This window comes from Micromys minutus, assembly GCF_963924665.1.
Source record: "Micromys minutus genome assembly, chromosome: 24".
Classification (NCBI taxonomy): Eukaryota; Metazoa; Chordata; class Mammalia; order Rodentia; family Muridae; genus Micromys; species Micromys minutus.
In genome coordinates, this window is record NC_137959.1 from 5,376,370 (window position 1) to 5,403,797 (window position 27,428).

Sequence of the window (27,428 nt, forward strand, 5' to 3'; positions counted from 1 at the left end):
AGAGCCTTATATTCTAGCCAAGCACTCTGCCACGGATGCCCATCCCTAACCTAGTTCTTAAAATGAAAGTCTGCCAATGGCATTAAAGTTATACTACAGAGATTATAAATTTAAAAAAGTGTATCTTTTGGATTCCCTTGAGTAGGGTACAAGAGCATCAAAGAAAAAACTCAGATATAAAATGTTTTCCCTCTGGAGCAAGAACAGACAAATCTCTACCCTAAGTATTATATCATAGTGTCTCAAATATACCCTGTGCATGCCTTTGAGAAAGTTGCCTGAGTCCTTTATTAATCTAAATGAGCAGCATGGGACTATTTCTATTGATGTCCCCCATTTTAATGTACAAACAAAGCCAACCTGGGCTTTCATTACAGAGAGAATGTTCTGACTTAGGAAAGAAATATATTCTTTCCTTTCTATGCCTGAAAATTCATTTCTGAGGCTAAAGGGTTCTTTTCCTCATGGTTTGTCAGGGTGTGGTTAAGAAAAACACCACAAAAGCTACACTGAGCTCTGTAATTTAAAGCGGTAGACAGTACACAGTTTCACTTTATAATTAATCACACTCCAATCTCAGCTCCCTTCGATCATTAATTAGGCTCTGTACATTTTTTTTTAAGGAGGGAAGTTTTATTTTAGCTCATGGTTTTAGGATCACAATACATGTTGTCCTGGCTCTGTTACTTGGGATAGTCATCATGGCAAGAGTGTATAGCAAAGAAGGTCTGTTGCCTTCACAGCAGCCAGAAGGCAAAGATACAGAGAAAAACAAGTTCTAATACTCCCTTTAAGAGCACCAAGTTTGGGGCTGGAGGGACAGCTCTGACGTTGAGAGCACTTGCTGTCCTTGTAGAGGATCTGCTTCAGTTCCTCAGGCACCAAGCACACTCTCGGTGTACACACATAAATGTAGATGAAACGTCACACACACAATACAAATCTATTTATTTCTAACAAACACCAATTTCCCACAATCTAGGCTCACATTCTAAAGGTGTCACCACCTCCCAATGGCACCATGACGTGCTGATGAAGCCTTCAACATACATACACTCCATACACTGACAGACATGCCAAACATATTATTGCATCAATAGCCAGTGAAGTCATTTCTGTTCCTTCGGCAATGGTCTCCACACTTCGGATTAGCTTGTGCAATTTTTATTCTCATATCAGCAAAATATGTAAACAATAGAGACGGTAAGTTAGCTTCAGAGTCTGCCCTCCAAAAATGTATTAAAGAGAAGTGGGCAAGTGGAACAGACAGAGAATAAAGGTATCATCTTAGTACAGGGACGAAAGGGTCGTCATAGAACGGAGTGAAAACATCAACCGCCATAGACACTCTCCCTTTGGAACTTTTTCCCCTTCATTTTTGCTTCTTTTTTCTGATTTTTTTTTTTACTTTTATATAAGCTCTGAAATATAAGCAAAGTATAAAGACCCTTTGCAGAAAGGTTACTGGGAAAGAAGGTATAACTTCATCATCTTGGGACTCTGTGAAAGGTTGCTTTTGCTGTGGGTACCTTTCCAACAAACAGAAGAAACTTTGATAGTATAGGGCAGAACCAAGTGTTCCAAACCAAGGGTGAAACTGGAATTGAATGGGGCAGTAGATACGGTACCTAATTCATCTTCTCCAAATCCCAAGATGTGGCCTGAAAAGTAGCCCCTACAGGAGCCGCTGGCGCCCAGGCAGAGTGGCTTTTCTTGCCATTGCTTGGTCACTGGACTTTGCTGGAGGGTCAAGAAATTCCTGTAACAAAACACATCACAAAACCCACAGTGAGAATACACCTCACCTTACGGGGTGCTCTAAGATGTTTTAGAGTAGACGTTGTCACACTTAAGACAACATTTGTCAAGGGAGAGGCTGTATGCTCTGTGGTATACGGGAAGGGAGAGAGTGTATGCTCTGTGGTATACGGGAACACTGTGAAAGTACCAGAGGAAGATTAGAGACTTGAAGATAAGATGTGGTTCAGAGAGGGCACTGAAAAAAATTCAAGAGAGAGAGCCCCTCAACACCTGCTCCAAGAGAGGATACTTCCCGGTCAGGTCCCAACTGCAGGCTATACTGCGCAGGAAGGAAGGGATGGGCAGAGCACAGGGTTGAGTTCCTATCTTTTGCTGATGGTGAGCATATCAGGGCTCCTGTTGCCTGAGTGTCAGCAGCTCAGGCAAGAGCCTCTCAGAATGGGTTTCATTAGCTCCATATCACCTACCCATAGAGTTTGAAAATTTAGGCTACATTTTTATTTTGTAGCATCTACATATGTAGACATATTGCTCGGTGCTGCTCAAGGTCCTGAGGGTTTGACATTATCAAAATTCATAGACTTCCAGTGCAATTTAAAAACAAAATGAAACAAAACAACCCAGCTTTTACAATTTCTTTAAAACAAGTTTGGGAACTAGGGTGAGGATAATGGAAAAAGTCTAAATAAATTAAAAAAAAAAATCCCTCAGAAAACTTCATTGCCTTTAAACATTATCTCAATTGGAAAGAGTCTCTTTGGAAGCATCTGTTCAATTAAACTTCCAGATGTGGGGAAACACCAGGAAATAGCAGCATTTGCGTGTTCAGGGTCTGACTCTGGGGTAGACACGGGGATCATTTTTGGTAGTGTGGCATTAGGGAACATACCCATTGCGGTCTCCGAACACATAACTTCCATAAAGTCTTTCAGACTGGCAGCCTCTGTAAACAAATCCACCAACCAAAGGGCCATTACTGAATGGCTTGAACTCTAGAAGAGATGGCTCACTTTCTGGAAAAACAAACAGTATTAGAGCAAATGAAATGTTTCCAGACGTAAAAGTGACACAGGCCAAGTAATGCGTATTATAATAACTTAATTCCATCTTGGGTTTCACAAGGAGAGACATCCTTTTCAGACGTACCGATGAGAATAAGGAAACTGTTTAATGGCATCAGAGCCTAAGCTGTAGTGAAATGAAAACGCTCACAGGATATTACCATTTTCACTGTCAGGTGCACCAAGATTCCAACACAATTCAAATCCAAATATTTTGAAATCATTGTTATTTACTGTAGAAGCAAAATACTATAAAACTTGAGTTTTGAACAATAAATGTCCATTAAAAGATGGTTCTGCTTACATTTGGCAAATCAAACAAGATCTGTCAAATCATATAAAGTGTTTAAAAAGTGTTAAAGGCTCACACTTTGATGGAAATAAAAGCATAGTGCATAAAAGGTCTTTAAACCCACATTTACTGTATTCTTAGAAACACTGTCTCTTCGGTGAAGTAATAATACCTCCACTTGAGGCAAGTTAATGGCTTTGCCTATAGCCATAACCCTGCAAGGATAACAGTGTCTGCTCCAGGTGTTCCTTCGAGCTACATGTGGCAAATTCATCTTACAGTCAATGCTCTTGCATTTAATGTCAAATCGACAAGCAGTACCTTACATAAGAACCTTTGTAGCAGCACAATCGTTTTGAAGACCCTGTTCTCCCTACACGATCATGATAAAGCTCTAAGAAGACACGTTTTAAATACCCAGCACCAGGACAGAAGACATGAACGACTAAGGTCACAAATACTAGAATCAGGCTGCGCCATTTCAAACCCATCTTTTGCTCTTCAGATCTGTTTGATAACTAACCTTTCCTAACCTCAGCCCCCCTCTGTACAACATGGCCTGTTACAGTGCCGTCACCTACAGTGGGTCTCTGAATATCTCCATAGTGAGAGCTGTGTGAACTTTGGATGTGTTTCAAAATACATAAATGTAAGCCTGTTAATACTCTAAGTGGTTTACTCTGGAAGATCATTTGATTAGTAGAATTTAATTAATTCCTTAGATATAATGAAAATCTATTGAATTAGTTAGTGGCTTGTTAGAATTTTTTTTTTTTTTTTTTTTGTCTAAGCCACTTTATTCATTGGTTTGGCTTTTATGAGGCTTTTATTCACACTCACACACACAAGCACACACACATACGTACACACACACACACACACACATACACACACACACATGCACAAATGCACATGCACACAAGGCAGAAAAAGAGAGGGTAAAAAGGCAAAATAAAATAAGCAAATAGCACATAAGCTAGTACAGCGTCTCATTCCTAGTGCTGGGATAAATAGCCCTGTTGAATGAGTCAATAGAAGGAGCAATAACTTAATAATGTCACTCTCCTGTGCTGCCTAAGTCAGAATAATGCTTAACCTATTGTGCCCTTCAAAGGGGAGTGTGCACTAAAGCTTTGGAACGTACTGGGGCTTTTCAACTTCATTATCCAGCTTTTTGTCTTTAAGTTCTCTGTAAATACTTCAGTAATCGTGTTATTAAAAATAATGTTTGAACATTTTATTCCCATGACTTGTTTTTACAAGTCAATTACATCGTTTTCTCTAAAGGAAATCCATTTACTATTATTTTTATTAGAAACATTATTTTCCTAATTGCTGAGACTTGCGTGTTGAATGTTCAGCATTTTTTACCTTTAAGGCTTATTTCTCTGTATATAAAACGTTAAGACAAGTTCTCCTATATCATCGTGAATAAAGAGAAATTCCTCACCTCGGGTCTTAGATGAGCAAAATATGGCTGCTGACTTTTGAGACCATTACAGTATATGAACCTAGAGAGAACCATTCAGTCCATGGGAAGGTGCGTAAGCAGAGTAAAGCTCAGGCACAGAGGAGAACTTGAACCTTTGAAAACGGAGCCTTTGCTACCTGGCCTCTGCCAGGCCAGTGTTTGTATGCTTTCTCAATGCTCATTAGGCAAACTCCTTTTCTCTAATTAATATACTAAAACTAATCTTTATCTAAAGCAAAAGCAACCACGTAGGCCTCACTCACCATAATCTCTTCCTTTTATTATCTGCAGGATTCTGGCAGATGATCTGTTCTTTCCATTGGAATCTGAGCAAAGTATTGTTAGATTGATGTTTATATCAGTGGGATGTCGATCCACGGCACATCTGCATAATAAAGAGGCAGACACTCATTAATTACTCCCAGGGTCTCTTCCTGACAAGGAAAGGAACGCTTTGTGGGCAATTTAGTTTGGATATTCTTGAAACCACTGAAGGAAACATCCTGACAAGTTTGTTTACTCTGTTGAAGCTAATGACCTTGGGAGTGTATTTCTTAATTCTCCTGGCTATCTTTCTTCTAATGAATGTTCTCACTATCTTAAGGACCTTTGTTTGCTTATTGTTAAGGATGACCTCATGCATAGCACGTTGGCAGAATTTGGAAATATGAATCAATGCTGCCATCAGCCCATCTGTGCCACACAGCGGGTGTCATATGTTAGTCGTAGAACTGGTGCTGTGTTTCTTACAGGGAAGACTTGTTTTAAAAAGTTGCATACATCTATTTAGTGAGCATGCATGTGTGTGTGTGTGTGTGTGTGTGTGTGTGTGTGTGTGTGTGTATGTGGTGCCATAGTATATTGTGTGGAGGTCAGAGGACAATCTGTATAAGTTTTCTTCTTTCTTTCTGTTCCTGGGATTGAACTAAGATGTTCAGGTTCCGTGGCAAGTGTCTCTCCTCCCTGAGACTTCTCGCCGGTCACTGAATGATTATATCTTAGTTCTAAAGGTTCCCCACTTGTTCCAATCCAGGAACAAAGACACAACTGCCATGTGTATGCGTGGAGGCCTGTCACCTCTGCCCTGTCCTCATGTTCTCCACACTATCTGGAGATCGGAAAATCTTTATTCTAATCACCGACTAAACTCCACAAGGGTCAAGGATCACTGCATTCCTGTTACCTAGTCTGGGCCTAAGAGGCCACAAGATTCCCCAAATGTTTAAGTGTAAAAGAGGCTAGGATTGGAGGAAGAATGAAACCTAGAGAAATGTCTGAACTCTTCAAAAATGTAACAACAACAACAACAACAACAACAACATAACCCAACCCAATCAAACAAACAAAATTCAAACAAAAACCAGTGTTCTTGACACTGAGACCATGTAGTCTCTGTTGTAGGGGTGAGGGGTTACCATGCTGTGAATTATAAGATTCTTGGCAATCTCCTTGGCCTTGACCCATAAGATGACAGTAGTATTACCCCGCTTTTAGACCCTTAGCCCAGTTGTGAAATCCAAAAATGTTTCTACACATTGTCAAATGTCCCCTGGAGGCAAAAATCATTTCATTGAGTGTTGTTTTTTGGGACAACAAAATACATTAACTACTTATAAACCAAACCACTAGGCTATAAAATAAATTAAAAACGTTAAAAAAAATTGAGAGTAGGGGGCTTCAGAGACTGAGTCACACAGCAATTATTGCAACAAAACAAAACAACGTCCGAGTGCTTCAAAGGCCCAGTCACGATGAAGAAGCAGAAGATGGGACAGTTCTACAGTGACAGAGCCGCCACTGTCCTCTCTGACAGTGAAAACTTCAGTATGTGCCATGGCTGGAGGCACAGGCATGTTGTGACTTAATGAGGACAGAGAACCTGTGGCAAAGGGAAGTTTGACTTGTTTTCAACAAGAAGCAGCTCATGTCTTCCTGACATGAGTTGCCAAGGGGCTGTGAGTACTACGCCATCCTCTGCCTCTCAGGTTCTTATGTGCAAAGGGCGAGGCCATGGTGGTGGAAACCTGCGGCAGTCCATTGTCTAAGGGCTACATGAGATGCTCAACCCCAAGCTGCTCATGCCAACCAGGGACCCTCGGAGACGCTGCTATGTCAATGTGTCTCAGTAGTTGCTCACTGAAAACAATCAATCTTTTGGGGATGATGGAAAGTAGGGGTGGCAGGAAGGACTATGATAAAGTACGCATAGGGCTTGTACCACCAATCTTTGCAGCTCACGGTCATATTCACTGTGAACTTGTTAATTAGTCTTGAAACTACACAAGAAGATGGTGGGCTGGGAGCTGGATCGTGGGAAGGATACTTCTTGTGCTGACAGGAGGACCTGAGTCCGGTTCTCCATCATGCTATGAAAGTCAGACATGGTACAGCCTATAACCCAGGATTGGAGTCTGTTGAGGCAGCAATGGATGGGACAGTGCCTCTGACCAGCCACCCTCACTGAAATGTCTGGTGTCAGGTTCAGTGAGACATCTGCCTCAAGAAATGAAGGGAAAAATGAAAAAAGCTGGATGAAAGAGGGGGGCACCGATCTCCTCCCTCACCTCTGTGTGTATGGACATTCATATACACCACACACACAAATAACATAAGGTGCTGTGCAGGCAGCTATCTCTGTGGACTACCAAGAAAAGTACTACCTACCTACCTAGTAACTACCTACCCAGTACCTACCTACCCAGTACCTACCTACCCAGTACCCACCTACCCAGTACCCACCTACCCAGTACCTACCTACCCAGTACCTACCTACCCAGTACCTACCTACCCAGTACCCACCTACCCAGTACCCACCTACCCAGTACCTACCTACCCAGTACCTACCTACCCAGTACCTACCTACCGAGTACCTACCTACCTAGTACCTACCTACCTAGTACCCACCTACCTAGTACCTACCTACCCAGTACCCATCTACCCAGTACCCACCTACTGAGTACCTACCTACCTAGTACCTACCTACCCAGGACCTACCTACCTACCTACCTAGTACCCACCTACCTAGTACCTACCTACCCAGTACCTATCTACCCAGTACCTACCTACCTAGTACCCACCTACCCAGTACCCACCTACCCAGTACCCACCTACCCAGTACCTACCTACCTAGTACCTACCTACCTAGTACCTATCTACCTAGTACCTACCTACCGAGTACTACCTACCTACCTAGTACCTACCTACCTAGTACTTACCTACCGAGTACCTACCTACCGAGTACTACCTACCTAGTACCTACCTACCGAGTACCCGCCTACCGAGTACTACCTACCTAGTACTATAAAGCAAGGTGCTTAATGACAGCTTTATTTACAGCCAAGAATGATTTCAGTCCCTTCCTGACCATTAAGTCTTTCATTGCCTGAGATTTTCTGCAGAGGAAACAGAATAGGAATAGAACTTTTCCCTAGCCCTCCGTTGCCAAAGGCAGCAGGGCTCTGTGGCACAGGCGTCTTGCCACGAATAGGGTCTGGAAGGGCCTCATCCTGTGTTTTTGCACCGAGGCTTGGACCCCCAGGAAGGTTGCAAAACACTGGGGGGGGGGGTGGCGACTCAGGTTCTGTCACTTCAAAGTGCTGCTTTGTGGTGTGCTCTGAGCTGTAGAGATGGAATGTGACGCTTTTCCTCCACATCCTGGTCCCACCTTAAGTATTCCCTGCTGAACAGATTTTAAGATCTGTGGAGATGCCAAAAAGGAAATGAACTGTGGACTTGGGCTTTGATGGAGGGAAGATGAAGGGCACAAGGGATTATAAAAATAAAAAGTTTGAGAAATACTCACCTTGCACATAGTGAACACTCTATAAACATTAAATAGCAATAATAACCAAGCTAATAAATGAATGGATGTGGCCACATACCCCTTATTCTGAATGGTAGACCAAACTGGACGTGGTTTTCATCAGAGAATTCCTGTTAAAGTTCATAGAATCTTTAAAGCGTGCCTGAAAACCTTCACTCTATCGGCCTCTTAGTTTTCTGTTCGTTATGGTTCATTATAGTTTAAGCAGAAACAGTAGACATGAATTCTTAGTATTCGTAAGTTTCCCAGGCATGAAAGACATTAACATTTACCTCAACTCCTTGAGAATGAACACTACATCATTTTGCATTAAGTGTAACTATGGCAGTAAGGACCATTCTTTATCCTCTTCCTGTGGACTCATATAATCCTGACAGAGTCCTTAGAACATACTTGCTACCACTCCGGTTTGTGCAGACGGGACCTTCCCAGTGGATGTGCCGAGAGCACTACTCCCACCAATTGACTCAGACTATGGATGTGAGAGCAGCTGGTTATCATACGAGTGCGTTCCACAAAGGAGAATGAGCTTTGCAGCTTTTCTGTCTTCTTCCCTCTCCTGTGCTCTCACCTTCCACCAGGAGATGGAGAAGCAAGAGAGCTCTCAGCAGATGCTGAGCCGATGCCAGCATCATGGCCGGCATCCATAATTTTGAGCCAAAACCCATTTGTTGTTTATAAATCATCACCTATATGTGGTACCCATTGTTAATAAATCACCTAAATGTGGTACCCATTGTTAATAAATCATCCATATGTGGTACCCATCGTTAATAAATCACCTATATGTGGTATCCTATTGAAACAGCTTAAAGCACACCAAGTCAACAAGGAAAATAAAATTTAGAGAGAATTAAAGAAAAGAAAGCCAAAGGTTATCTAATAGTAGTCTCCAAAGTTTTCTCTATGAATTTGGGTTTTCCCTGTGTCTAATCTTTAACCTTCTTCACAGATGAATGATAGAAAGTGGGTTAAATACTTGTGTAGTTAAGGCCGGCATGATTTTAGAGGTACAAAAAATACTCCTTCTTGCTACTTGGTCGCTGAATGTCTTCCTTTTCTTCCTAGATCTCAAACTCTGTCTTGTTTTGAAAGCAGGCAGATGTCCTCACCTGCCTGGATCATGGAGGCCGTGGGCAAATACTTCTGGAGGCTGGTTGGTGCTGTTGAAGTGGGGGTTACTCCGTGGTATGGAATAAGGCACATTGCACACGTCGGTGTCCACGTTCAGCCTCAGCACAGAGCCTGTGAAATCACTGAGAGATTGAAAGGGAAGTGAGTACTTTACACTTAAGTTGTTTGTCTCACCTGCACACATGGGACAAGCTTGCTCTAAGGAGAAAGAAACCATCTCTTTAATTTGACTCAAAATTTCTTGACTTCTAAATTCCATGTGGCAAGAAATGCGACCAGGAAAAGTTTGAGCACAAGATGTGGGGTGGACAAAGACATAGCATAGAATGCTGCTTGCTGTGTGTGTGTGAGTATGTGTGTGCATGTGTGTATATGTGTGTATGTGTGTATATGTGTGTATGTGTGTATGTATGTGTATGTGTGTGTATGTGTGTATATGTCTGTATGTATGTGTATGTGTGTGTGTGTATGTATATGTGTGTGTGTATGTGTGTGTGTGTGTGTGTGTGTGTGTGTATACTTAGTCTGTCCTCTTTTGTCTTGGTCAGTCTATGTGTTTTGTGTTCCCCAAGACATTGGTTCATCAGACAGAGGCTAGAGCAGCAGCATGGATGGATGGATGGGGTGAGGAGCAGCTGAGCCCACGGGAAGAGACACACAGTGCTTTTGTGGCAAGGCAGCATTTGTAGCAGTAATTCTTTTAGGACAAACTTTATCATAAAATAACCTTATGTTCAATCATGAGACACAATTTTGAGTGGTTGGTTCAGATCTTATGTCCTGGCATTGAAATCACGTCTGTGTCAAAGCCCTTGGTAGTAAACAGTCCATTACCTTAACCCATCCATCTCTTCCATGTCATCCAGTGTGATCATGCCATCCCCGAGGATGATGTACAGAAAGCCATCGGGACCAAAGAGCAGCTGCCCCCCAAGATGTTTCCGGTGCAGCTCAGCGACTTCCAGAAACACCCTGGCTGTTCTCACATCAACTTGATGGGGATTTTTCCTGCATGACAGAAGGGGGGGGCAACATGATTTTGTGGGTATAATGTAAACATACTGCAAAAGAAGAGGTGTCCAGACACTTGAAATAGAGCTAATTAGAATGGCATAAAAAATCCCATGAATCTCTGTTTTAGAAATATCGTTGAAGTTGAAATAATTGAAAAAAATACCAGACATTATTATTTGGTTCCTTTTACACACACACACACACACACACACACACACATAGACACACACTCACATACACACACACACACACTCTCTCTCTCTCACACACACACACTCACACACACACACTCACACACACATACTCTTTTACACACACACTCTCTCTCTCTCTCACACACACACACTCACACACACACACTCTTATATTCTCTCTCTCTCTCTCTCTCTCTCTCTCTCTCTCTCTCTCTCTCTCACACACACACACACACACACACACACAGAGACCATGTTTTAAGTCATTGGATGATTCTGCTCTAATTACTACTAATTTATGGCAATGGTTTATAAACAGTCTGTAAAGAGAAAAGAAAACACAAACTTTGTTCATCTATGCACATTAGTTAGTGATACCTGGATACTGTGTATTCCACAACCCTAAGAATGTGATCGTGAGGCCCGATGGCCCACCGCTCCTGGTTGGTGGTATAAGACACGTACAGCTTTCCATTTTTCTTATAACTGGGATGGAACGCCAGGCTTAGCAGGCCCCGTTCGTCTCCTCCCTGCAGTCAGATGGGAAACACAGACAATTGGGAAGTTAATTATGTTCTTTATTGTGTTTCAACTGGAACCCCAAAAAGAGTCTCTTTCTTTCTTCTGGGTAGTCTTTGCCCAACCTCTTTCCTTTTCTCCTTCGCCTACGGCACAGAAAAGGGTCACACAGCGTTTCTCTATGTGGTCTCTTTAAAGGTTAGAGCAGGGCAATGTCCTGTTCAGTTATCTGTGCTTGGGCCTCGTACGCCACTTTAATCAAGTGATCTGTGTAATCTTGGGAATTGAGGAGAGCAGTTTAAGTGCTGTGAGAAATTCTTTACTGAGTTATGAGGTTGCTTGCAGTACATAGGAGACAAATAAAAACAGTTCACAATCAACAGTTACTTCTAATCCAGCTCACCAAACCCTAAAACCCAGTGCGCACTGCCAGCTCCCACTGTCTTGGCGATGTGTTTAGAAAGCAGTTAAATTGCTTGTGTAATGTATAAACCTTTGTTTCACCCGGAGGCGTCGACGTCAGTTGTCACAACGATGGTGGTCTGTACATCCTGGCTAGGTAACAAGGGCTTTGGCCCATCTCTGCAGGGAGGAGGTATTTCTACATGCATCCCTAACTCTGCAGAGAGCAGAAGGATGAAGAGCCGGGAGGAGATGGAAAGGCCAGGACCAGAATGGGGTTGGGAAAAACACTAGAAAAAAAGGGGGATGCTAAGAAAGAAAAGAAAAATCTCAAACAACTCTTTTGTTATTATATGAACATCAAAGACTGTATACGTTAGACATGCCAAATGCTAAAGCAATTAAAATATCATCATGTTTTGAAATAAAAAGACATTTTATCTTTGTTTTCTGCTAATTCAGCTTGTGGAAATTCAATACAGTCCTACCATTTGCTTTGTCCCACAAGTAGTCTAGGAATGTCTATCTTGGAATCAAAGCATCTGAAATTATCTGGATCAGAAACTTCAATTCCATGTTTTAGAAAACAAGGGAACATTTTTTTGGCAGTCTGGTGAGTCACCCACAGCAGTGACATCTTTTGTCAGACACTGAATTCTACAATCTCTCATCCTCTACTTATGCCTCTAATTTCACATCTGCTTTGACAAAATACAGTGAGAAATTCTGACGTGTTAAATGGGAAAAACCTTACAATGCCAAAACTTCTTTGCAGACCGTGGCCAGTAATGGATGGTTGTCAAGTTGAGTCCCATTACACAGCATTTGTCACCAGCACGGAATGGCACTGGGTGCAGCTTATGTGCAATATCAGTCTGAGACAGTTTTAGGCATAAAAAGTTCATCTTTAGTAAACCTTGTTTGATTTGCTTCATGGCTCTGAGATAAATTTGCTTGGCATCTAAAGTAGGACTATTCAGACGTTGAGAGCTGCATTAATTATACACTGGCTGGAAGTGTCCAAGACCTACTGAATCATTTATTCAAGCGTTAACCTTTTCACACGTTGCCACATGTTTAATCATTAGAGTCAGATGCTGATGACTATGATTTATGAATGAGCTTTGACTTTGTGTGGATGATTTTGTGATCGTGGTTTTAATATAGACTTGATGCTGTTGCTTTTCTGTTCTCATCACTGGAGATAAATATCATTTGGCTGTCTTAGAGGACATCAGAAGCTGAGATGTATAACCAGAATTTGAATATACAGTGTCTACACATTTCAACCCTGTTGATGGATTGTGTGAGGAGCCCCACTTGTGGAATTTTGACCGTGATTAATTCTCCTCCCCAGCATAGTATAACCCTGTGGGGCAGGTTAAGTGCTATATGTCTGCTTCACCAATGCCTGTGGTCACTGTAGAAAGCCTTAGGCTGAAAAAAGTTCTCTATAGTCCCTAATTAAATAGTCAGAAAAAACAGCTCGAGGAGGAGCACAACATGGCTCAAGATTAGTAGAATGAACAGGTTGTAGGTGGCCAAATAGAACTGAGCTGCAGACACATCTACAAGGAGAAGTGGGCATTTATTCACGTTAGAAACACATGACATGAGTCACACCCATGACTCTGGGAGCATCACAGACATTTACTGAAGTGCCAAAATTCAGAAGACAATTGAGTTTTGAATAAAATAGATAATACATTTTTAAAAGTCAAGAATTTTGGTTTTTTTGGGTTACATGATTGATGTTTGATTAATTTAGGATGTAGAATTCTGCTCTTATACAATCACCTTCTAGGTGAAAAGCTGTGTTCCAAGTGGTTTGCAAACTTAACTACTTAGGTCATTTTCAAAAAAATTTTATATTGACTATATTGGTGAGAAAAATTTTATGTATTATATAAATACCATGACTGTCTCTAATAACCAGCCAAGACTCAGAGATTAGGAAAGGCTGTTGATTCTTCTATAGAAACAGGAGACTGAAAAATATTTTCAGTGAAAAATATCAGTGACAGGTGGTTCACCTGAATTAGCTTTCAGAGCGATTTTGTCTATTTAGTTAAAATGTTATGAGAAAATGAAAACCTGTCTTTGATGTCTGGCTAATTTTTCAAGGTCTACATGAAGAGGCTGATTGGCATGGAAGGGTAACGACTTATTATAATGATGCTATCAGATATTTAAGGCTTCCGGTTCCCCAACGTTGCTCTTGCCTTACACATTAACTGGATATTGTCTCAGCATAAAGGATGGCTGAAGACAGCCTCCTTATGGCTTCTGCTCTTTCTTCTTCTGATCCTAAGTCCTTTTCCACCCAAGCTCTGGCCTCCTATGTTTACAGCCTGATTCTGTTCTCCCCCAATTCCAAAACCACCTTTCTCTCCCTTTTGTCGAAAACTCTGCTACGTTTGTTTTAGAGGCTTAGTAAAAAGAATCAACCAGCCCTTATGTCAAATTCACAGACCACCCTCCTAACTCCCTTCATCCTCCTTCTCAAGAGGTTCAGAGCTCATGGGAATGGAAACCATGAGTTCCATCCAGAAGTGCCCTGAGGTAGAAGCTGATTCCAAGAGCATCGGAAGAGAAGGGATATCTCACAGTGACTGATTGACCTGGCTAATGAGCATATAAACACACTCCCTGAATGGTGGATGGAGGAAGACTCATAGTCCAAGGACCCATGCCATTCAGAAACATGACATCTAACACTATGCTTTATAAAATCTGTTAGCCAGTGTCCAGGATATTTATCATTACCTATGTGAATGGCAGTGATTTTCTTTTCAGATCTTTATATTTAGGCTTTATGATTCACTGAATATTCATATACTAGTTGGGCTTCGAGTGACTATGCACACGGAATCATGAGACATAGACTAGAAGCTAATGGGGCGAGGTGCTTCTGCCAGTGCAGAAGAGCTATGTCTTACCTGCAAAGCACATACTTGAGAACTTCCCAAACAAGCTAAACAATAAAGGAATTGAGGAAAGAAAGGGTTGCAAAGAAACTGTCAGGCTACTTTAAGTGAGATCACAGCTGTGTGCTAGGGTTTCAGGCTGGGCACACTTGCTCTGACTGAAGGCTGGCATCTCGAGCTAGCACACCTGCCTCACCTTTCTTACTTATCTCTCCCAATCTACAGCTCCACAACAGGACACTCAGTAGAGGATCGCTGAATGATTTGAAAACAATGTTCTTAAACTATTTGGAATCTTGAGATTGACCCACGTTTCAGAGGAAGACAGTCAGAAAAGCTTCTCCAGGGACTTTCAATGAAAAGCCAACTAACTACCATTCAGCCTTACAGGATTCACACCACAGAATATGAGATAAACACCTCCTAACTAAGTCCCGAAGGCTTCAACAGACCAGATCTCACCCTCGAAATCTGGGATAAACTTTGCCCTATGGAGCAGATCAAAGTTCTAGCCAACTGTGAAAGAATATTTTTCTTGGTATAACAGGAAATGTCCACTTGAGAAAGAAAAGTAACAATAAGATGATTATAACAGAAAATACATTTTTTTTCTCTTTAAGGGAAATGTTGAGGCATTTGTCTTTCACTCTGATACTTTCTAAAGAAAACATTCTCTTTATATTTTCTTTTAAAATTTTTATATATATTTATCTTTATGTGTATGAGGTCTTGCCTGTATGTGTGTCTGTAAGCATATCATGTGCATTCCTAGTGCCCCTCAGAGGTCAGAAGAAGGTATTAAAGCCCCTGGAACCGGAGTGAGAGATGTCTGTGAGCTGCAGGTACGGGGAACAAAGTTCAGGTCTTGTGCAAGAGCAGCAAGAGCTCCTATCAGCTGCGCCTCACTCCCCCTTCCTCTACTTTCAATATGGGTTAAACTTAATTATTCTGAGTTTTAATTTCTCTTTCATTTGTTCCCTCCCCTTTGTGGAATGCTGGCTTGAGTAGTTTATAAAGGGGCAGTAAGGAACCGCTGCTCACGTGGAGGGGACAGCATGGAACTGGAAGCGGGAAGCACCGCTGATCATGTTTACAGTTTTCCTTAGTGTTTTGTCCTCGTTTAAGCAACTAGCTGACTTCACATGCAGACTTCCTTCTGCTTCAACCCTTGCTGTGCAACATACTCTCAGTGTCTAGGGATTAGTGATGAGCGGTATCTTTGTGCCTACTGCATAGGCATTTTAACCTAGTTTCTCTAAAAGGCTCCTACACACAGGTGTGGCTGCATATTCCTGAACCCCCACCGCTTGCAAGGTGGAGGCAGAAGTATCAGATTCAAGGCCAGCTGTCTGTTACATAAAGAGCTTGAGACTGGCTTGGGATACCTGCTTCCAAACAAAACAAAAGCCAGATAAAGGGATCCTGAGCATGACTTCACCTAAATATAACAGGACCCTGTGGCACTCAGCAATGAAGGAGCGAAAATAGTCACATAATCAAATTATTACTGCCTTGACAATGAAACTTAACATTAATTGAGCAAATGTTCATTGAATATCTACTAAGTGTCAGGTTTTGCTTGGCAGGGAGGATAAGAGCTTTGGGTGCTCCAGGAACAGAGGCCACTGTGATTTTCGGGGGTTCTGTTCCCACCACACTCCTTAAAGATGCTGATATTTTTAAGTGGTTAAGCAATGCTGCCTCATTAGAAAAAGGGCATTTTCAAACAACAAAACTTGCAAAGAGCAGATAAATATTTGGGCTATCGTTTCACCAAAGGTTTATTTGTGTGAATATCTGAGTTTTCTCAGGTACACAGATTTAGTAACACCAAGACTTATTAACAAAAAGGAAAAGCCTGGCTTCCTAGCAGCTAAATTACTCAAAGAATTAGGCAAGTTTTTACAGACAGTGAGACCATTTTCTTACATGACAGCAGGGCACGGGTAGGAGGGACAGCCTCAGGTAAAACTGTTGTTTGCTTAATCCCAAAGGAACCTCTGAGACTTTAGAGCAGAATAGAATAGTGGAATCTTTAATTGTTTTTTAAGTCACATGTCTGTCCTGTCACACATCTGTCCTGTCAGGCTGACTTTCTCATTTCCTCTATCAGCCATCACCCATTGTCCAAGTTTTGCTGGGACACAGAATGAGAGAGAAACGGGGACTAGAAGACTTGGCAACTCATATGGCTGCTTCTTATACAAACCTTTGCTTTCTTTGAGCTTAGAACGCTCTGTTCTCTAGGAATGAGAAAATAAGTGGTTTTTTAAAAAAATTGTCATTCCAAACACAGTACCAGATGACATCTTTACAAAGCTCGTGGCTGGAAGCAGACACACTTGTGATCTTGGTCTGTACATCAAGAGTTCACATGGGCCTTGAGGGTTAGAATAAATGTCAGCAGAGCTGCCTTCTTTACTGGAGTCTCCAGGGAATATGTTTTTTTGTTTTTATTTTTTAAATACGTCCCCAGTCTTAGCAGCCTCTAGCATTCTATAGTCAGTGTGTTCTTCCTTCCGTCTTCACACACAGTGATAGCAGGCTGAATCCTCGAATCACACCAATCTAGTCCTTCCAGCCCTGCTTCCTGCCCTCAGAAGCTGTGAGTACTAAGAGCCTGCCCAGATAGCCCTGGAAGACTCCCTGCCTGAGTGTAGGCCAGCACTCTTTACTCCTTTGTGCTCTCCTGAGGACATATTTTGGTCAGGGACAAACCACAAGAATTGTTTGATCTGCCTTTAAAAATAGGATCCTAAGCATTTAAAACTTAAGTCTTTTTGGCCACAGCCTCTGGTGGTGAAGCTTATTTATCTATATGGTCACCAGAAGGCACAGAAGGAAAACCTGTCATGGCACACCTGTTAATTTAGCTGCGGGCATAGAAGTTGATAGGATAACATGCAGAGAAGGTAGGGTACCTTTGGTGGCTGTGCCAAGGTGTGCTCCTGAGGAATTATGCCATGTGAAATATCTAGTGTAAGGGGCTTATTGGGGGATGGGAGAGCAGAAGACCATCTCAGAGTGGGGATGTGAGATAGAGAGAGGAAGGGAGAGAGGGAAGGAGAGAGGAAGGGAGAGAGACTTAGGGTGTGTGAGGGGGTTGGTGGCCCTTTTATGGGCAGCACACCTGGTGCACCTGGCTGTAACAGGTGGTGACATGAGCCACTAGGGCCCTGAAAGCAGGCCAATGGGGGACAGCTGATTTCTAATAGAAACAATCCTAATGATCCTCAGAATGAGTAACAGCTCCCATCAGAAATGAGGGAGAAAGAGGAGAAGAGAATTGTGTAAAAAAGTATTGGAATGCATAAGTTAGTTAAAAGCAAAACTCTGTGATAACTGCATGGGTCCCCAGGACATAAGAAATATTACCAAATATGGGGAAACACTGCTGATGGGAAATCTCAGCATTTTAAGCTAAGACTTTACGTTTTTATTTTAAACCGAGTTCTATATTATTTTTCTTTCCTTGCAGAATTGAAACATACTGTAAGGTACTTTTTTCTCCCACCTTGGGAAACAGTAAGAAGCATTGCTTTTCAGCAGTTCTAAAAGTGTAATTTAATCTCTGAAGAAGAGCCAACCCCCACGGAGACCTTAAGAGAACTTATGGGAAGGGGAATACATACATAATAAATATTACAATTTGTCTTTGTCTCCAGTTCCTGGCCCAGAGTCCGGAAAAACCCTTGGAATTTCCTGAGTGATGGGAATGTCTTTTTATTAATAAAACACCCTTTCAACTACACCTGAGTTCATGCTTATGGGGTGAATATTAATGGGCCCCTAGGTAGGTCAGGAGTGGAATTAGCAGCCTGAGAAGTCAACCCTGTGACCAGAAAGTTAAAACCTTTAGCTCTCCCTTCCCCTCACCCTGAGAGGAGCTGATGACTAGGTTTGATCATCAGTGGCTAACAATCTAATCCCTTCTGTCCATGTAACAAAATCTCCATTAGAATCTCCTGGGTTTTGGAGCTAGTTCAGTGAGTATAGTGGTTGCTGAGCAAGTGTGAAGACCTGAGTTCAAATACTGGGAGCCCACACAAAGCTAGATGTGGTCCGTGAATTCCCTGCACTACTAGTGCTGAATGAGGAGCGACAGGAGAGTCCCCAATGCTTTCGAGGTAGAAGGAAGGGATTCACGCCTGAGGCTGTCCTGTGTCCTCTGTGTGCACCTGCCCTCTCTCACACATCCCTTTTCTTATCATCTGCATACAATCTGTAAGAAACTAAACCTCCTAAACGGCGGAGTCAAGTGAGGTCAGTGCGTCCTTGGAGAACGTGGGAAATCTACAGACCCCTGCCCTTTGGGGTTTTCAGCTTCACAGCCACTACTTACTTTACAGACATGTGTCTTTTTAGTTTCATACTGATGGGGACAGATGCACATCCAGATACTTAAATTTTATCATCATAATACTTTATATACTTTGTGATTTATTTTATGGTAAATTTATACTTGTCAAGTGGAATTAAAGTATGCTATTATTTCCACGTCTTCCCTAGGTTTTATTCGATACGGTAGAGCCTCTTGAAAAATAGATTTGGAGAGACATCTCAGTGGTTAAGAGCATTAACTGCTCTTCCAGAGGTCCTGAGTTCAATTCCCAGCAACCACATGGTTGCTCACAACCATCTGTAATGGGGTCTGATGCCCTATTCCGGTGTGTTTAAAACAGCTACAGGGTACTCATATACATGAAATAAATCTTTTTTTAAAAAGTAAAAAGAAAAATGGATTCACTGGATTCCTAACTATGCCCAAGCAGTGATCTGCGGCTGTAGTGCCTCAAATGCAGCTGAGGAATTTGTTCTATACAGTAACAGTCTGAACACCAGGAGCCCTTTGGTTCAATGTACGTCCCACAGTAATAATGTTGAAATATTCTGAAGTTCAGTTTACTAAAACATCTCCAAAAGATGAAAATGTCAATAGAATTAAGCAGTCACTTGTAATGATAAAGGAAGGAAAAAATATGCTTGCAAAAATCATCGTCTCTTCTTAGAAATAGCACCACACATTTTCCCTAAGAAAGATTTCAGAGATGTCAGTGCCATTTAGAGAAAGTAAAGATCTTCTGTATTTTCAGGCTTAATAAAAATAAATAAAAGTATAAGCCATTCCATGGTTCACTAAATTATTCTGTTATGACCTACAGGCTAAGTAGATTTTAGGCCTTATTTTGTGAAGGTTGGTGTTTAAATGTATGTTTTATGTGCATAAAAAGCTCTGTGTAGAACACCACACACACACACACACACACACACACACACACACACACACACACACACACCATTTTTAAGATAATTGTAAAAGGGTGAAATATTGAGTAATTACATTGTTAAACACAACTGAATGTCAGTTATGTAAAACAGGAATTAGAACAATTCTCCCTGGGGCTGGAAACTTCTTGAAGGTGTGCCCTCACCACCCTGGGAAGACATGTCACAACAGTAGCCTGTGCTGGGCCCTTACGAAGTCCCAGAGACTGCAGCAAGGAATTTTTGAGTGCTGGTTCCAACTGTACAGCAACTTCAGGGTTTGGTACTATGTCACTGTTGCTCTTGGTTTTTGAAGAAAGGATTAATGAATTTGTTCAGAATGCATAATTAGAAAGGCTGGACAGGGCTTCTCTGTGATGGGAGTAGTACCACTGTCACAGTCTGTGACCAACTATTCTCTCAAACACAGGGCTAGCTCTCCTCCTCACTCACTGCTCTGCAGCCCAAATGTTTTCCCAATAGTCAGGCTTAGGTCTCAGAGTCCCACAGGGGAAAAGGTTGAACTCGTGTCCAGTTACTTCACCTCTTAGGTGTAGTTTAACTTAAGTAACCCAGTTATTTTTAATGTACACAGTCATGTGCATGTCTAGTTATCTTCTCAAGATGTTTTTCCCTCTGGGAAAATAATAATTTATTTTTTCAAACACAGACTTTCCAAGGTCGAAAGAGAAGGAAGCTCGAATATCAGCTTCATTCAGGTAGAAGAAATAAGCAAGGCATTTATATGGAGAAAGAATTGTCTAGTTGGATATAACCGAACATGAAAAATTATGTATGTTGCTTATTGATATAATGCCATAGGGGCTTAAACAGGGATGCAGACAGAAGGAATTCCAGCTCTGACTTAACTGAACTGCTGTATTCACCAACAAGATAATGTTGTACCAATAAGGGGACTCACTATCAGAGACAAACAGGCCCCCACTTGTGCCAATTTCTGTGTTGTGACAATTAATCTCACCAAAGCCAAGTGAACATTGTTTGATGCCATGGTTGTGGCGCAGTGGAGAGATGTAGGCTGTCAGTCTTCAGAGCCAGTTTCAGGGTGTCACTGCCTACAATCACCTGTCCTTTATCATTATCACATTCTTTCCATTATTCTCTTGTTTTCAAATCCAGTTCATCCACTGCTTCACCAACTCTTCTATGGCCTAACCGGAAGTTTCAAATGTTTATATCAACAACCCAGGAAATGTGAGGGAAAAAGTGTGCCTTTCTGGTGTTTTAGATGAAATCCTCATAGGACACTCAAAGATTATTTCATGGTAGAATTTGCTCGGTAGAATGGAGCCTAGGGCAGCACATAGGATCTCCTTGAGAAGAGCCACCGAAGAGTGCGGAGAGTCTCGAGGAAGATAAAGAAGGCTAAACCATTGAGTCTAAAGCCATGCTTGAGTTGCATGCAGAAATAGCAGGGGCAGAAAATGAGGATCCACAGCAGTTCAGATCTTCCGTGAGATAAAAAGATTTGAATAGGAGTATGTGATTTTTGAAGTAAGGACCATGAAACCCTCCATTTTAATTTTATGAGAAACGTGTGTGTTACTGGGAAGGAGTTTCACCTTGCTCTCAGCTCGCAAAGGGATGTCCGGACTTCACAAAATTTCAGGCATAGAAAGAAAGGATTTCTATCTCTATTTAGAAGCAGACTCCCCACATACTTTTGATAAAGCCATGTCTCTTTTCTCAGGAGATGTGCGTGGTTTGTGTTACCAGTAATTTATTAATGATTTGCTAGAGTATACACTGGGCCATGGTAGAAATTTAATTGAGTTTTTAAAACAATGTTAGTTAAGAATAGTATATATTCTAAAGTTACACATAAAGCAATTTATTTAGTAAACAAAGACAAGATTTGGAGCAACAAATCATCCCCCAAATTGGTGCAATCTTTGGGAACATTGATAGGAAATGTTCCTAAATGACTCCTCCATAAAGGGCATGTGAATTTCAAAATGGGGTACAGAGCTAGACAGAGAATTCTCAACAAAGGGATCTCAAATGGCTGAGAAGCATCTCTAAAAATGTCCAGTGTCCTTACTCATCAGGAAAATGCAAATCAAAACGACTCTGAGTTTCCATCTTACACCAGTCAGAATGGGTAAGATCAAAAGCACAAGTGGTGAGGTTGTGGAGCAAGGGGAACACTCCTCTACTGTTGGTGGGGGTGCAAATGTGTATAACCCCTCTGGAAATCAGTTTGGTGGTTTCTCAGAAAATTGGAAACAGTTCTAAGTTAAGACCCAGGTATATCACTCCTGGACATACACCCAGAAATATGTTCCACCATATCACAAGAACACTTGCTCAACTATGTTCATTAGTAGCTTTATTCCTAATAGCCAGAAACTCGAAATAACCCAGGTGACCCTCGACTGGAAGAATGGGTACAAAAATGTGGTTCATTTACACAATAAATACTACCCAGCTATTAAAAACAAGGTCATCATGAATTTTGAAGGCAAACACACAGAATTAGAAAATATCATCTGAGTGAGGTAACCCAGACCCAGAAGTACGTGCATTTATGTACTCACTTATAAGTGGATATTAGCCATAAAAGTACAGGAGAACTATGTGATAATCAATAGCTCCAAGAAAAGACAAATAACAAGGAAGACACGGGGACTGGCTAAATCTTTTTCAGAAGGGGACACAAAATAAAAATAGGAGGTCAATGGAAGGAGGGTCCTGGGGGAAGAGAGGATGGGGAGGGAAACTTGTTGGGGAAGGGATCAATTAGGGACAGCATGGCAGAGAGACAAGAAAGCAGAGGCAGTGTGGTGTGAGCAATCTCTAGGACATGTCAGAGGGATTGGAGGAGGCCCCAGGAGGTATATTGGGGTGACTCTAAATGAGACTCTTAGGAGTGCCACTTTTCTCTAGCCAGGCAGGCCTCCAAGTGGAAGGATAAGGACAGTAACCCACCCATAAAACCATAGACCACAAATATGTCCTGCTTACAAGATGTGCAGGGACAAAGAGCAGAGACTGAGGGAATAGCCAACCAATGACTGCCCCAAATTGGGACACATCCTAGGCAAGAACTAATTCCTGACACTATTAATGATACTCAGTTATGCTTGTAGTCAGGAACCTAGCATAACTGTCCTCTGTGAGGCTCCTCCCAGCAGAAAAGAGATACAGAGCTCCAACATTAGATGGAACTCAGTGACACTTATGGAAGAGTTAGGAGGAGTTAGGGACCCGAAGATGACAGGGACTTCACAAGAAGACCAATAGAGTCAACTGACTGGTCCCCTGGGAGTTCCCAGAGTCTGAATCACCAACCAAAGAGCAAGCACAATCTGGACCTAGGTCTCCTGCACATATGTAGCAGAGGAACAGCTTGGTCTTCATTCAAGCTCCCGAACAACTGGAGCATGTGTGTCCCTGAGCCTGATGCCTGTTTATGAATCCTGTTCTCTGAAATGATCTGCCTTGTCTGGCCTCAGTGGGAGAGGATGTACCTATTCCTGAAGCAACTCGATGTACAGGGCAGTGGGGGTGAGGAGGTTAACACCCTGAGGTGGATTTCTTCTTGGCAAGCAAGAAGGGGAGGGTGAAATGGGTGGAGGATCTGTGTAGAAAGTACTGGGAGGAGAAGGGGGGTTAATACTGGGAAATAAAGTGAATAAATAATAAATAAATAAATACACGCATACATCATACATACATACAAAACGTCTTCCATAAAGGATGCTTCTAAGATTTGGTGATGAAAAAAACATATGCTCTGAAAATTATTTTAGAACAATGTTGTCTAATATAACACATGCTTACTTAAACTCCAAACTTACTAACTTTAGATCCAAAGTTGATCTAGAAAGAGCCTGTCAACTCAAAAATCCTAGGCAAGTCTTGTTTATAAATAATTTCTTTGAGATAAAGAGAAGAATTTAGAAAACACTTTAACTTTTTAAAAACTTCCTTATAATTCTATGTATTTGTTATCTATCATATACCTATCATTCACCCATTCATCCATCCACCCATTCACCCACCCACCCATCCATTCCCCATTCATCCCCCATCCATCCATCCATCCATCCATCATCCATCCATCCATCCATCCATCCATCCATCCATCCATCATCTATCCATCCATCATCCATCCACCCATCCACCCATCCATCCATCCATCCATCCATCCACCCATCCACCCATCCATCCATCCATCCATCCCCCACCCATCCACCCATCCATCCATCCATCCATCCACCCATCCACCCATCCATCCATCCATCCATCCCCCACCCATCCATCCATCATCCATCCATCCACCCATCCATCCATCCATCCATCCATCCATCCATCCATCCATCATCCATCCATCCATCCATCATCCATCCATCCATCCATCCATCCATCCATCATCTATCCATCCATCCATCCATCCATCCACCCATCCATCCATCCATCCATCCATCCATCCCCCATCCATCCATCTGTCCATCCATCCATCTATCTATCGTTATTAATTTAAGACAGACCTTCACTATGCAACCCAGAGGGGCTTGTACCTTGCTCTGTAGTCCATACAGTCCGTGAACTCATGACCCTGATTTCTGTTTTCCAAGAGCTGAGTGAGCAAACAAGCCAAGGTTCAAGTTTATTTCACTTCCTGGATGAACTGTCAGTCTATTGTCTTCATATTTGAAATTAGGTTTTTTTTTTTTTTTTTTGAAAGACTTATAATGAAGACAAACTTTCAATGAGTTCATAAGAATCAGGATTGTACTTTCATTAGGATAAAAGTCAATTTCATGAATTATTAGCAATATTAGATTTTTATAGTAAAAACAAATAAAATAAAATGAACAGTGAGGTTTCGTTCACCACTGGAATCTCCAAAGCATTTAGTCTGCCTATTGAGTTTTAAACATTAGACACATGACTATAAAGTATATTCCTTTCTTATTTTCATGTGATTTATATCTGTGTACTTGGAAAGATAATATTTTTTCCTGCCAGAAAAGGAAAAATTTAGGGCTTTTTCAATAAAGGCAAAAAGAAAACCATAAACAATATAAAAGATAAATTCTTCACTCTAGCGAAGCATATAAACCTGCTTTTAATGAATTTAACTTTCTGGTTTTATAAATTTGTTTTTATGATGTGTGGCTAAGACAGTGATTATGTGGCTAAACCCATTATCTTCACATCGTTCCCCAGGAACCTGGGGTGGGTGCACTTGACTTCTCCATTCGTGTGTGTGTGTGTGTGTGTGTGTGTGTGTGTGTGTGAGTGTGTGTGTGTATGTGTGTGTTTCATCCTGTGACTTCACAGAGGAGCTCCAGCTGACTTCCATGAGCGCAAAAATTGAACAATTAAATAAGATTTTTGCTTTGAAAGAGAACCATGAAAAGAAAAGGAAAAAAGAAAAACCAACCAACCCTAGCAGTTTAGACCACCAAGGAACACTAATAAATTTAAGGAAATGTGCGGTCCCCTTCGTACGACCTCTCTTGAGAAGTTATATAATAGGTTGCTGGAACTTCAAGGTCACATAAAAATTACGGTACTTTAAAAATTATTTTCTTAGAGTTTGAACGAATATGATTTATGTGTCAATTAAACTTGCAAGTTACCAAAGTAGCAAAATCAAGTTGTTAGGCTCTTTGATATCATCATGAAACACCACTTTATAGCATGATTAAAGTGTTAAGCTCTAGACGCAGCAATTGGAGGACCAAAGACAGTCATCCATTTTCATTTAGTCACAAAAGTAGTCATGATCAATAATTAGAAAAACCACTTGCTGTGTCTCATATATTTAAACTGAGCAAATATGGCTAGCATTTTATATCTTATGAACTTATATTAATTCTTCCTTTTTATATATTCATCCTCCTCTTCTTCTTTTGATACAATCACTCTGTGTAGCCCAGGCTAAACTCAAACTTGGGCTCCTCCTATTTCAGATATACAAACAGCAACCCTAGCTTAGTGTTTACGTATTTATACTAATTTTAGATGAAAGTAATGAGTATTTGTGAATAAATGCATGTTTAACAGAAGTGTGGGACTGATATGTATGTTAATTTGGATAAAGTCTGGGTTGAAGACTATAAAATCAGAATAGGATTTAAGAAAGACTAGAGAGAGGGATTGGATGTCGTCACTATTATTATTATTTTGTGCATGTACACATGTAGGGACAGAGATGAAGGGAGACATGTGGAAGCAGGCATGTCATACTGTGCATGTGTTGGTCAGAGGACAACTCTGCGGAATTGGCTGTCCTTTGCCATCATCCCATGGGTTCTAGGGATTGAACTCAGTCACCATGCTTCTGTATCAAGCTCTTCTCAAGTTATCTGGCCAAGCCTCTGGAGTTCATACATCTTTTAAAAGAAACAATGTGAGGAGCAAAACGCCTTGGCTAAGAGGAGGAGAGAGCTGTTCGACTTTTTCATAGTTCTGTCAGTTGTCAATTCAAAGAGGTACTGATCTTTTCTCAACAGAAACTTTACTTTAGGTCACTAGGGACAAAGGAGTGTGGGTCTAAAGGACCAATGTGCAGGAATTTCTGAGGTTTAAATCATGTGAGACTGTGCTCTCAATCAACCAAAGAATTAGTGAAAAAAAAAAAAAGAACCAAAAACCAAAACAAACAATGGTTTCTAGTATGTTCATACACACATCAAGCAACCTGAGCAAAACTGAGGGAAATGAATACTGTTCATTCTAATTTTCAGAATCCCATGAGGAAAGAGAAGAGTTTCTGATACCAAACTACAGCACAGAGATAGTGTATCTTTACCTATCAGGCAGCATCTACTCTTGAATACGTAAGAACTTCATTCACATTTCTCCTCTTCACTCTCAGAGCTGGGAGCCAAGCCCCTCCCTCAGTCATCCGCATGAGGTAAGCTTGGGGCACCAAATCCTATTCATTCCTATTACCACACTGCCGAGAATGAACTCAGAGTTCAGACAGTACGTCTATCATAGGTTTCCCACGTATGAGCCTTTGATTGGGGGAGTTCTTAGAACTCCCGTGTTTGCAGCGTACAAGGGTCTCTGCTACAAGTGGGTCACTGTGAGGTAGTTCACAGAAAGTTCAAGGAATAACTTTGACACATTCTTGGTGCTTAGTACAAGTCTACATTATTCTCATATGCCATGGCCTGGGCTAGTATGTTCTAGTTGCAAAGCCATATTTTTATGAAAAGATGGTTACAAATAAATTTGTGATTAATGTTTAGGGAAAGTCTGTAAGAAAAGCATGGGGTGTTGTGAGAAAGAGTATGGAGGTTAGGGTTCAATTTAATCAAAAGGCTTGGGGAAGGTATGCATGGACTGTGAATTCAAGTTGAGACTTTGAGGAGAAGTAGCCATAGGAGAGCAAACACAGTCTTTCCCTGAGAGGCACCCAATGGAACTGGGCTAAGACAACACTCTTGCCCATCTGTGAACCGTGAACCCTTACCATTCTTTGGAAAAAGAGGATAGAAAAAGTCCGAAGAAGTATGTGCATTCCTGACCATTGCTGCTGGGTTGCACATAATCTTAGGGCACTGAGGCTGTGTGAACACAGT

The 27,428-nt window shown here is 41.4% G+C and overlaps 1 protein-coding gene across 1 annotated transcript in view; it reads right to left on the bottom strand.

Annotated features, from left to right (window-relative positions):
- The window catches only part of HHIP (hedgehog interacting protein), a gene marked incomplete at both ends in the record, with an annotated part of 83,564 nt that overhangs the window by 14,600 nt on the left and 41,536 nt on the right, over positions 1–27,428 (bottom strand). The window contains 6 exons of the mRNA XM_080937444.1: positions 1,629–1,759; positions 2,651–2,774; positions 4,849–4,970; positions 9,521–9,664; positions 10,377–10,550; positions 11,129–11,280. Coding sequence (XP_080793570.1) covers positions 1,629–1,759; positions 2,651–2,774; positions 4,849–4,970; positions 9,521–9,664; positions 10,377–10,550; positions 11,129–11,280 — 847 coding nt within the window. The remainder of the gene's footprint in view (positions 1–1,628; positions 1,760–2,650; positions 2,775–4,848; positions 4,971–9,520; positions 9,665–10,376; positions 10,551–11,128; positions 11,281–27,428) is intronic.